At 42.7% G+C, this 13,167-nt stretch overlaps 1 protein-coding gene across 5 annotated transcripts in view; it reads right to left on the reverse strand.

The window, feature by feature from the left end:
* The window catches only part of TTC29 (tetratricopeptide repeat domain 29), a 449,656-nt gene that overhangs the window by 341,766 nt on the left and 94,723 nt on the right, over nucleotides 1-13,167 (reverse strand). For all 5 annotated transcript variants that reach the window (XM_077476999.1, XM_077476996.1, XM_077476995.1 and 2 more), the window contains exon 4: nucleotides 11,416-11,639. In XM_077476999.1, the coding sequence (XP_077333125.1) occupies nucleotides 11,416-11,639 (224 nt within the window). The remainder of the gene's footprint in view (nucleotides 1-11,415; nucleotides 11,640-13,167) is intronic.

The raw sequence follows: 13,167 nt of genomic DNA on the forward strand, positions 1-13,167 counted from the left end.
TTTAGCATTGTGAGCGCCAGGCTTTATTTTGTTTGTTTTATGCTTGCAGGAGATTCATTCACCTATTTAAAGGGGCAGCCACATATCACCATATAATTTCTTACGCATTCTTTGGTATTATTTATTTATACTTACTTTTTGAATTTCATAATGATTCTGTAATCAATTATAGGTCATTATCGAATTGTAAATTATTCCGAGCAGTAAATTACAGCTAGCAATGCAAAATGTTGTTAATTCTCTAGGTTTATTTACCATTTACAACTAGCTCTATACAAATTTCATTTTCAATAGGTCTTGTCACACATGAACAGCAGGCAATATAATTATCATCTGTCCAGACCTAGTATCACATTTTTGTATATTTACGTGGACTTTACATAACAGTTACCAAACAATCATGAGAACACTTTTAGGGTCAATAGTAAAATAGTTTAGGAGAAAAAGGATGTCATTGTAATATGCTATAAGATATATGATATGATAAATCCATTGGTATAATAGTAATGTGACCAGACAGCTAGTCTGGTGAGCAGCTGTGACAAGTGAGATAAATCAATAAGATGACCAACTGTTACTCATTCTATTCATTTTACATAACTCATTTAGTGCTGAAAAGCCTGTCTCTGAGCACTGAATATAGGTAATGATATTACCCCACACAACCCCTGAGCACACAATACTAGCACACAATACTATACCATTTCCAACACATCAGTCTACATAAAATAGGTGGTTGAAATGTATCTAAAATGTAGCGCTCCAAGCAAATGGTACCTTTTCTGCTCTATCAAAAGATTCAATTATTATAACAATGCAGTAAAAAAAGCAAGGTTTCATTTAAGCTGAACTCCAGCCACGTATAAAAGAAACAAATTAACGCAGCTCTATATTTATAAATGCAGCATTAAAGTGTTACCAAACCCACAACAGTAAAATCAGTCTGTATATGCAGCAACACATGCTTGTTATACTCACTGTGGAACCTAAGGAGTTAATACTCTGCATTGTGTAAAAAGGTGGGTTAACCCTGTCTTCCCTGATCCTCCGCTTCTTCCACAATCTCCAATCTATCTGCTGATAGAACAGAGCCTTGGGGACAAGGTGCACATGCTCAGTTTGGTGTGTATTGCTAGAGAGTTTTTTTTTCTTGGGAGAGTTCATGCGATCAGCACAGGACCAATCAGCACTGCCCAGACAGAGGGTAGGGGTCCTGCAGGCTCATAGGACAATCAGGGGAGAATGAAAACTCCTTCAAGCTTTAACCAGACCCTGATAGACATCACAAGACTTCTATATACTGCTGATGAGAAAAGGTGTTTAACATATTTTATATTTACTAAAATAATTGCCATGCTCTGTGTACTGTGGGAGACCAGATATAGTAAATGCAGGGTCCTGGGTTTAGTAACACTTTATGTATTTTTTTTATACAAGCAAAGTATCTGTGTTTGACATGGTATCACCTTCTTGCAGTCCCAGTACAACAGGCCTCGGATGGGAGAGAGAAACAGCACAAGAAGAAAGTCAGTTGTGCTGCAGTGCTTATGCACTAACAAGAGACATGATGGCAGGAGAGATCAGAGTGACAGGATCTATTTCCTGCACTGCTCCGTCCACTCCACCTCCAGCATGCCTGCAGCCCGCCCTGAGCTTCACACACATCCCTTCTCCCTCCCCTCTCTCCCTGCCTGTGTGCTCCGTCTGTAAAGAGGATGTAGGGGGGAAGATTAAAGAAGCAGCCGACAGCCACACTGAAACAAAAGCTGCTGACTAAGAAAGTGTGTCCCCAGGGACTATTTCACATTAGTGAGCACTGTCACTGATCAGACCCTGCCCCCACTCTCTCTCTCTCTCTCTCTCTGCCCCCTCTCCCCGCCTTCTTCTGTCTTCCTGCCTCCCTTGCTCTCCTTGCCTCCTCTCTCTCTCCTTCTCTCTCACCCTGACCCCTCTCTCCCTGTCCCCCTCTCTCTCTTCCTGCCCCCTCTGCTTGTCCCCTCTCTCTCCCTGCCCCCTCTCTCTCTCTTCCTGCCTTCCTCTCTCTCCCTGCCCCCTCTCTCTCTCCTGCCCCCCTCTCTCCTTGCCCCCTCTCTCTCTCCTTGCCCCCTCTCTCTCCCTGCCCCCCCCCCCTTTCCCTGCCTGTCTCTCTCTCTTCCTGCCCCCTCTCTCCCTGCCTGTCTCTGTCTTCCTGACCCCCTCTCTCCCTGCCCCCCTCTCTCTCTCCTGCCCCCCTATCTCTCTCCCTGCCCACCCTCTCTCTCTCTCTTCCTGCCCCCTCTCTCCCTGCCTGTCTCTGTCTTCTTGTCCCCATCTCTCCCTGCCCCCTCTCTCTCCCTGCCCCCCTCTCTCCCTGCCTGTCTCACTCTCTACCTGCCCCCTCTCTCCCTGTCCCCCCCTCTCTCTCTCTCTTCCTGACCCCTCTCTCCCTGCCTGTCGCTCTCTCCCTGTCCCCCTCTCTGTCTAACCTGAGCTCGAAAGAGCAAAAGTTATCAAAGGGGCTCCATGTAGAAACACTCTGAGGCATGAGTACAAAAATGTATTTATTTATTTATTTATAGCATAATCACCAAAAAAACACATAAATCAGAAATCTTCACCATACCGTGGTTAAAACATTTGTGATAATGTTGTCAAGAAATTGACGTCACTGTGTCACGTGACCTGGCCTCTCTGGCATACTCAGGGGGTTACAGCTTCCGCATCGCACCGCTCCACAAGGAGCTGGCTAGCATCACAAGAAACTGCTGAAGGGCATCAGCCTGGGAGAGCTTGGATAATGACAACACCTTTGAAGGTCTGACTGAAGGAGCATAATGGAAGTGATGCATTATGGTCTTGAATGGATCGTGGATCCAGCCGTGCTGTGGGTGATATCCTTGCATGGGACAGTGAGGTCCTACACTTCCACCACTGAATGGTAATGCTGATGTGTGACTCACCTGTTAAGGCCTGAGACTCAAAAGCCTGCTCTTCTCTTTATCCATGTCATCCTGGCGGTATCCAGACTACCTGTTGGTGTGTCCATGACCATACACCTTCTTGAATTTACAATCGTTTCAGCTCCAGAAACCCCACCCAGTATCTTGTTGAGCCGGCAGTGTACTATTCATTAACCACTTCAGCCCTGGAAGGATTTGCCCCCTTCCTGACCAGGCCATTTTTTGCGATAATATAATTGTACGGTCGTGCGACTTTGTACCCAAACAAAATGTATGTCCTTTTTTCCCCACAAATAGAGCTTGCTTTTAGTGGTATTTGATCACCTTTGTGGTTTTTATTTTTTACGCTATGAACAAAAAAAGAGTGACAATTTTGAAAAAAAACCCACAATATTTTGTACTTTTTGCTATAATAAATATCCCCAAATGAAAAAAAAAAAAAAACGAAAACACATTTTTTCCTCAGTTTAGGCCGATATGTATTCTTCTACATATTTTTGGTAAAAAATCACAATAAGCGTATATTGATTGGTTTGCGCAAAAGTTATAGCGTCTACAAAATAGGGGATAGAGTTATGTAATTTTTATTATTATTATTATTATTTTTTTTACTATTTTACTAGTAATGGCGGAAGATGCAATTTTTATCAGGGCTGCTACATTGCGGCAGACAGATCGAACACTTTTGACAGTATTTTGGGACCACTGATATTTATACAGCGATCAGAGCTAAAAATAGCCACTGATTACTGTATAAATGTCATTGGCAGGGAAGGGGTTAACACTAGAGGGCAATCAAGGGGTTAACTATGTTCCCTCAGTGTGTTCTAACTGTAGGGGGAATGGGACTGACTAGGGGAGGAGACCGATCGTTGTTCATACTTAGAATGAACACACGATCTGTCTCCTCTCCCCTGAAAGAATCAGGATTTGTGTGCGATTGCAGGTGCCCAGCGGTCATCAAGCCCACCGGGTACGTGCATCGGCTCCAGGGACACGCGGCGGGCACGTGCGTGTTCCTATTGTGACGTCTTAGTGGAGCAATGTACAGGTACAGCGATTTACGCAGCCGTGCCAACCTGCCACAGTATAACTGTGGTGGCTGGTCGGCTAGTGGTTAATTTATAATATTTAGTGCTGGTTTATCCCCTACCTTTTACACTTTACATGTGCCCCCTCTCTGCCTGCCCCCCGCCTCCCTTTCTACCTGTCCCCTCTCTCTCTCTCCCTGCACCCCATCTCTTCCCTAGCTCCCTCACACTCTCTCTCTCTCTCCCTCTGCCCCCTCTCTCTCTCTCTCCCTGACCCTCCTCTCTATTCCTGCCCATTTTCTGTCTGTGAAGGAGATGTAGACGGGAAGAACAAAAAGAAGCAGCTGACAGCCATACTGAAACAAAAGATGCTGACTGATCCAGTGAGTCCCCGGGGGCCATTCCAAATGAGTGAGCACTGTCACTGACCAGACCCAGCCCCCAACCCTTCTCTCTCCCTGTTACCTCTATCTCCCTGCCCCCTCTCTCTCTCCCTGTCCCCCTTTCTCCCTGTTACACCTCTCTCTCTCCCTGCCCCACTTTTATCTCTCCCCCTGCCCCCTCCCTGTCTCTCTTCCCCATCCCCCTCTCTCTGAACCCCCTTCTCTCTCTCCCTGACACCCTTCTCTCCCTCCCCCTCTCTCTCCCTACCCCCCTTTTATCTCTCTTCTTGCCCCCTCCCTCTCTCTCACCCCTATAACCCTCTCTCTGATCCCCCTTCTCTCTCTTTCTCTGACCTCCCTGTGCCCCCTCGCTCTCTCTCACCCCCCTCTCTCTCTCTCCAGCTCTCTTTCTCTCCCTGTCCCCCTCATCTCTTGCCTATAGTAGCCAATCCTATTTTATGACTATATTTTTTATTAAAAAAATAAAAATGACCAGCAATCAGCAATCATATTTCATTGATCTGACTGTGATAGAGAAAAAATAAGGATAACATGATTTGCTACTATAGGCACTGTACACATCATTACTGTCTTGCTAAGTAAATATTTTAATGCTATAATAAATAGCATTAAAAATATTTACTTAAGACAGTATTGATGTGCACAATGTGACAGTGTCATTTCGTGAGATATTTTACGAGGGCGTGTTTAGGGGCTGAATTAGGGGCGGGCCGATTAGGAGTTGGGTGGGGCAACTGTTGGCAAGTAAGTCTTAAAGGGGTTGTAAACCCTTGTGTTTTTTTACCTTAATGCATCCTATGCAACACATGTACATTTGCAGTGTTTCTGAAATGCATTTTCTGTGTAGTTTGCCATAAATTTGGAAACACACAGATGTAAATGGAGCCTCATTGCTCTTGTGTAAATGCACCAATTTCACTTTCAGGCCCCATTCACACCTAAAGTAGCGGGAGTGCATGTTTTTTGGCTAGTTTTTTCCTTTGACACACATAGGGCATCCTATTTCAATGGGCTGTGCTACCAGGGCCGCTGATAGAAATCATGGGGCCCCGTACAGCCTACCTGATGGGGCCCCCTTCAGCTCCACCCTTGGTCCCTCCTTCAGCCCCACCTCAGACTCCACCCTTGGCCCCTCCCCAGACCCCGCCTTGAAATGCTCTCTGAAGCACATTACGTCATTGGCGGCATGGGTGGCACTGTCTCTGCAGGCAGCACATGCGCTACCTGCAGACAGTGCCACCCATGACACTAATGCCATAGCGCATGTGCTGCCTGCCGAAAGTGTCACCCATGCCGCCAATGCCATATTGTGCTGCAGACAGTGCCACCCATGCTGCCAATAATGCCATTGGCGGCATGGGGGGCACTGTCTCTGCAGGCAGCACATGTGTTATGGCATTAGCCTCATGGGTGGCACTGTCTGCAAGCAGCACATGCTTTATGGCCCATAACGCATGTACTACCTGCAGACAGTGCCACCCATGCCATAATATATGGATGCTGCTGCAGTAGTAATGGATCTTGAATCCTCCCCCCCCCCCCCCCCAAGCAAGCACATACCTATGATAGCCGAGCCCCAGGAGTCACTTCCTCCCTGATCCTGCCTGGACTGAAATGCGAGTGTCCACAAACTATTCCTGTCATATGCCTTTTTTTTCTTCTCCCGCCGGCGCCGCCACTCGCCTCACTGCTTCTTCTCTCAGGCCGAGTGAGGAACAGAGCAGAGGAATCACTCCACTGTGCCAGGGAAGGCACTATAGAGGATGCGGGCACAGAAGAGACATTCTTCCGCACCCCATATAGGAGAAATAGTCCCTCCCCCTGCCGCCACCTACATAAATACATTGAGCTATTGGTGGGTTTGGTGGAGACAATGTTTGGTCATGGTGGCTGGAGGATTTTTTTATTTTTTTTACATTAATTAGTTCTCTGTTCAGGTTGCCCGGGCCCCGCTAATGGTCGGGCCCAGTACAACAGGGTCAGTTGTACTGGCCTATCAGCGGCCCTGTGTGCTACACATGGAAAAGTAGCTCATGGGAAATTTTGGCGTGGTGCGAGTTGCACATTTTTTACTGCGCGTTTTGCTTGTTTTGGTTTTGTTTGTCACCTGTTTTTTTAATGTGGCAAAATGTGTGGTTTCTTCTGTGTTTGGTGTGCCATTAGCAATTAATGAAAACGCAAATAGACAATTTTAGGTGTATAAATGTGGCCAAACACTATACAATCTGATTATACAATCTCTGTACAATCTCCGTTAGATTTACCAAAACTATATAATAGGAGGACATAACATCTATCCAATCACACTGTATCCAATCAGACAAGTCCTTGCACTACATCAGGGGTGTTCCATGAGCTGCATGCAGGAGGGATGCTGGGGAAGCCAGGCAAATGCACAAGTGGAGGAATAATATATGGGGAAGGGTGTGTGCTAATGAGGTCAACTGAAAAACTCCTTCCTGTGTCTTACTGGTTTCTGTGTCCCAAATCTTCACACCAGCTTTGTAAGAAAGACAGCAAGGGCTAAGCTAAGGCCTTGTTCTCAAAATCAAAGAGAGCTTTTATTTTTCTGCAACCGTGGTACATTAATGGTATATTGGTACATCTGGGAGCAATATTTTAGAGAAAAAAAAGTTGGACTTAGCCTTTGAGCCTAATTATTGCCCTATCTTGTTGCAAGGGGCAAGATCTAGAAAATACTCAGAACCTGAACAAATTGGACCTACAAAACAGCCGCTCTGTCTTTAGTAAACAAAATTTAAAACAACTCGAAAGAAAAATATACTACCATAGACCAGGTTTATATACTGAATATTCAAACCCAAAACATCTATCCCTAGACTATAAAAATGGTAAATGGTGTCCCTCTACAGCAGGGATATGCAATTAGTGGACCTCCAGCTGTTGCAAAACTACAAGTCCCATCATGCCTCTGCCTCTGGGTGTCACATTTGTGGCTGTCGGAGTCTTGCTATGCCTCATGGGATATTTCTGCAACAGCTGGAGGTCCGCTAATTGCATATCCCTGCTCTACAGTATATGTCACCTTATTTCAATTAATAAAAAATACAAAAATATATGTGTATAATAAAAATACCATCAATGTACCCCACACACAAATCCAAAATTTGTGAAGTAGTGTCATAGAACATATACTCGTCGATAAATATGGTACAGTTAACTCACCCCTTTCTTGTATCTTCCATTACAATACAATGCCCACACATCTTAGCAGTACAGGTGTACAGAACACTGCTGCAGCCATATTTGGTCTATACATATTCGGCCTCAAGTCTATAAATGAATGCAGAAAAGACTATCCATAGTCATAATCAAGCACAGAATTATACATTGGGTGAATTGAGGTTTATGCAGTGTAACTGTATACCCATTTATATCAAAACACAGTACCAACTACTCAGGAATATACAGATGTTATTGACAGCCATTTGACCTAAGTCAATTCTCATATGCATACTCATAGTTTAGCAGTTGCTTCTGATGGTTTCCTTAATTCCCATAAAGACCACAGATCTACAAAATGTTCAACCCAACCAGTGAAATAATAAGCATGTAGGTATCTACTTAGCAGAACATTTGGTCAATTTAATAACAGAATACATGAGCTAGTATGAATTCTTCATTGCGCCTTCTCTTCCCATGTGATTTCAAGAGAAAATTATTATTATTATTATTATTATTAATTATTATTATTATACAGGATTTATATAGCACCAATAGTTTGTGCAGCGCTTTACAACATGAGGGCAGACAGTACACTTACAATACAAATCAATACAGGAGGGATCAGAGGGCCTGTGATATTGTGATACTGTGATATTGATTATCCTATCATGCTGGGTTCCCTTTAAGGGTGGAATAATGTGATATTAGTTTTTTTGTTTCCCTTTAAGAAGATTTAATACAGCTCCAATCTCTCTTGAGTAATCACGTAAAATAGTTCAGTAGTGCTAATCCTTAGCAATCTGTTTTTCATCACCATTTTTGCTTTATTGTCTTTCATTTGTTTTATTATTTGTCAGGTTTCTTGCTTTTGTATGTCCCTCAATATTTTACTTTTCATAAATGTTCCTTTTCCCACAACCTAATTTATAAATTAATTATGGTCACTGTGATGAATTTATAAAAATTAGGACTTACCTGCATGCAGTGAGTGGTGGGACTTAAAAGTATTACTAAATCAAGGACCCTGCATTCACTATATCTGGTCTCCCACAGTACACAGAACATGAAAATGCAATTATGTTATTAAAAATAAACTGCTAAATACCTTTTCTCAGCATCAGTATATAGCAGTCTTATGACCTATATCAGTATCTGGTTATAGCTTGAAGAAGGATTTTTCATTCTCCCCGATTGTCCTATGAGGCTGCAGGACCCCTGACCCTCTGTCTGGGCAGTGATGATTGGCCCTGTGCTGACCGCATGCACTCTCCCAAGAAAAAAAAAACTCTCTAGCAATACACACCAACCTGAGCATGTGCAGCTTGTCCCCAAAGCTCTTTTCTATCAGAAAATAGATTGGGGACTGTGAAAGATGGAAGGGATCAGAAAAGACAGGATCAAACAGCCTTTTTACACAATGCAGAGGACTAACCCCTTAGGTTCCACTGTGAGTATAGCAAGCATGCTTTGCTGCATTTACAGACTGATTTTACTGCTGTGGGTTTAGTAACACTTTAATCACTTCAGCCCCGGAAGGATTTACCCACCTCCTAACAGGCCATTTTTTGCGATATGGAACTGTGTCGCTTTAACTGACAACTGTACGGTCGTACCCAAACAAAATTGATTTATTTTTTTTCCCCACAAATAGAGCTTTCTTTTGGTGGTATTTGATCAGCTCTGCAGTTTTTATTTTTTGCGCTATAAACAAAAAAAGACCAACAATTTTGAAACAAAAAAACTATATTTTTAATTTTCTGCTATAAAACACACCCAATAACAAAAATTTAAAAATCAAATTTCGTCATCAGTTTAGGCCAATTTGTATTCTTCTACATACTTTTGGTATAAAAAAAAACCAATAAGCGTATATTGATTGGTTTGTGCAAAAGTTATAGCGTCTACAAAATAGGGGATAGATTTATGGCTTATTTTTTAATTTTTTTTTTTTATTACTAATAATGGCGGTGATCTGTGATTTTTAGCAGGATTGCGACATTACGGTGGACAGATCGGACACCTAACTGACATTTTTGACATTTTTGACACTTTTTTGGGAACCAGTGACATTATTACAGTTAACAAATATAAAGAGATGTGCTAAGAGAAATTTAAGTGTAAAATTGTGATCAAAAAATTTATTGATAGTGACCCAATATATAAATAAATAAATGCTAATTCATAAGTGGAAATTCATAAATAAACACTGATAAGTAGAAATTAATAAATTAATAAAATTACCATATAAAATAAATACAAATTCATATGTGAAATTTAGTAATTTGATACTGACACTTAATCTAAGTGAAATAGAAAATATTAGTCCATATAAATGTCCCAAAAATTTTCATGCAAAGGGATCAGCAGGAATCCAGTGCAGGATCAAACAAAACAGCCTTTGAATAAGTGATGTAAAGTGCAGAAGATGCCACCACCAATATTAACTCTGGCAGCTTACCAGAACCCTAGGTCCCTGTTATATGGGACCAGAAAGCGCCTAGAAATCGTTGTGTGTCGCTGTATAGCGATTTGAGCTGCTGCTCACTGGGTGGGTTTAGTTAATAGCGCAGTTTTGTCATTATTACAGTGATAAGTGCTAAAAATATGCACTGACATTGTACTAATGGCACTGGCAGGGAAGAGGTTAACACCAGGGGAGATCAAGGGGTTAAATGTGTTCCCTCACTGTGTGTTCTAACTGTATGGGGGATGGGTTGCCTTAAACAACACATAGATCTGTATTCCTGCATAGCAGAAAGACAGGATCTGTGTGTCATCCCATTTTGTTTACTATGGCAGATCCCTGTTCTGTCACTGCGGGGAAAGTTCGCCGATGGCCGGCACACATCGAGTCCACCAGACGCGCTGATTGGCTCCTCCCGCTGGACAATGGGTGTGCACGCTCACAAATATCCATGTACGAGCTGAATGTACACCTACGGCGATTTGCGCAGCCGAGCGAACCTGCCTCAGTATAACTGCGGCTGCTGGTCAGCAAGTGGTTAAAAAAGGGTGGTGCTTACAATTCGAAAACGTAAAAAAAAATGTAAAAAAAAAACGCAAAACGGGAAGTGTATCTTTTCCTATCATCCTCTTTAGTATCATATCTACTTCCAAAAGACATGTGCTTAAAGTGCGTAAGCCTCTATGTATAATCTATGTATACATAGATGTTCAAAACTGCACAATGTAGTTTGTCTAAATGTTTAACGCAATAATCCAGGCTGGCTACATTCACGTTAATACTATAGTAAACCATATTAAATTATGGGCTTGCATAACTCTGTTACATGAAATACACCCACGTCACATTCAACAAATACATATTTTAATATTTAATCTCTCTCTAAAAAAAAAAGAAAAAGTAACAAAAGAATAGCATTTCATTTGGTGGAGCCGCTTATTGCTTCACCTGGATTTTATTTCATTACCGTGGCACTGTGTATATTGGAAGTAAGCGATGGCGCTGCAATATTGCTTAATGCAGCGGTGTTGCCAGAACAAAAAAATGACACTGCCTGAATGCTATGCATACATAAGCTTCCCAGCAGACCTCTCGTGCATATAAAACAAAAATATTTCCCTATGAGATGTTAAAATACACGTACACCCCTTACTCTCCTTGATTCTTCTTTTAAAGGATTAGAAAGCGCACAGTTTGATACCAGCCTCTCCTTTTTAACTATACTTTATGATCTACTACTTATCTTGCTATACAGCTGATAAGAGTAAAGCTGATATGTGCTAAACTGTAGTAATGCTTCAAACTCAAAGATGAAACAATTTCGAATCCTCGCCTGAGGCTCTCGTTGCTTCAGCTCCTGCTGCTCCGTTTCCCAGAATTCCCTCTTTTACCTGCTCGTTGGGCTGCCTCAGCCCTGGTCAGGAAGTGCTGAAGTTGATCCAGTTTCTCGTGCTGCTCCTCCAAGGGTTTTTGTTGCCATATGGCTGACCCAGGCCCTCCAGCATCCCTTAAGGCATTCCACTTCTGGATCAGAGCAAAGAGTTCTGAGAAAGACTTGTGATAGCCTTGGCGCAGCATTTCTATGCAGATGCTGTGCTTGAACGAATTCTGATAGCTGCATAGTGAAAAAAGAGAGGGAAACAAATAATTCAATAGCTTCATAATTACAATAGCTGATGTAGTTAGAACATGCATCACATTACCTTTTACTGTTAATTTCATTTGAACAATGTCCCTAATGTTCCACATCTCCGCTGTGCACAATACATGTGCTGTAATCAAGTGTCTTGTTATACATCTGTCATTAGCCTGCTGTTTACAGGCTGCTTAGAACACAGTGAAAGAGCTATACTGACACCTCACAGAACAACGCACCATGACACAAGTACACAGTATTGTTATCCTGGCTTTCTATTAGTACTCCAGGACATGTCTGTATAAAGCTCTGGTGACTCCAACAGGCCACTGCATGTCAACAAAACATTTCTCATCTTCATTTAAAATGCATTAAAATAACTGTTTACAAAGTGTATTGATTCCTATGTAGTGGATAATTATTAAAGTGGTTGTAAACCCTTACAGACCACTTTTTACTACAGGTAAGCCTATAAATAGGCTTACCTGCAGATACCCAGGATATCTTCTAAACCTGCACGGTTTAGGAGATATCCCTTTATTTGCATGTGCTGACGTCATCGGCACATGCGCACTGAAGAAAACTGAAGCAATGGCATGTATGTACTGTTTGCTTCAGTGAGTGTGCCGTTACCGGCGTGACGTCATAGCAGCTCCGGCCAATCACAGCGCCGGAGCCGCGATATCCGGAAGTAACCCCCGGGAGTGATGTTGACAGCCGGTGCTGTGTACGAGCACCGCAGCGGGGGCTTCGATCTCAGGTGAGTATTACATAATGAGCTAGTAAGCTATGCATACTAGCTCATTACGCTTTTGTCTTGTAGGTGTTCGTTTTTTTTTTTTTTTTTCAAAGTGGGTTTACAACCACTTTAATGTTCCCCTGAGGAAGATATGAATTAACCCCTTGTATCGACACGCGTTGGGGAAGGGGACAGGATGGAACGCTAGTTAGTGCATCCGCTAAGGACGATCAGCATACCACCCCAATATCAGCCGCTATAGCTCAGTTTTATGTGAGTACCCTGTAAGGGACCTTTACTGTGTTCATAATAAAAGTTTTAACATACTACACTATGAAGTCCTCCTTTCTCTATTCATATTACCGAGGCACAAAAGGGGACTCCATTACCATATTGAAGCACAGAGTCAGACTACCACAGGAATCTGGATTTACCACTGAACCATTTACAGGTTCCAATGCGTGCATTGACCAAGCCTAATCAGCAAGGTCACACGCTCTAAGGTGAGCAGCCACTTCTTGGGGGGAAACACCAGAGTGCACATGCAGCACCTTAATATTGGATTGATATCACAGCAACCACTAAATCGCATGGATTACATTGGAGCACTTTTGAACTTTTGTTGATTGCACAGCACATTGTAGCGCTGCAAGCAGCCATTACCTGGGGGGAACAAGTGAGTGCACACGCAGCACTTTACTATTGGACTGATATCACAGCAACCACTGAATCGCATGGATTACATTGGAGTACTTTTGAACTTTTTTT

Source organism: Lithobates pipiens, unplaced genomic scaffold (genome assembly GCF_037356315.1).
Source record: "Lithobates pipiens isolate NorthernLeopardFrog02 unplaced genomic scaffold, aLitPip1_a1.2 Scaffold_13, whole genome shotgun sequence".
NCBI lineage: Eukaryota > Metazoa > Chordata > Amphibia > Anura > Ranidae > Lithobates > Lithobates pipiens.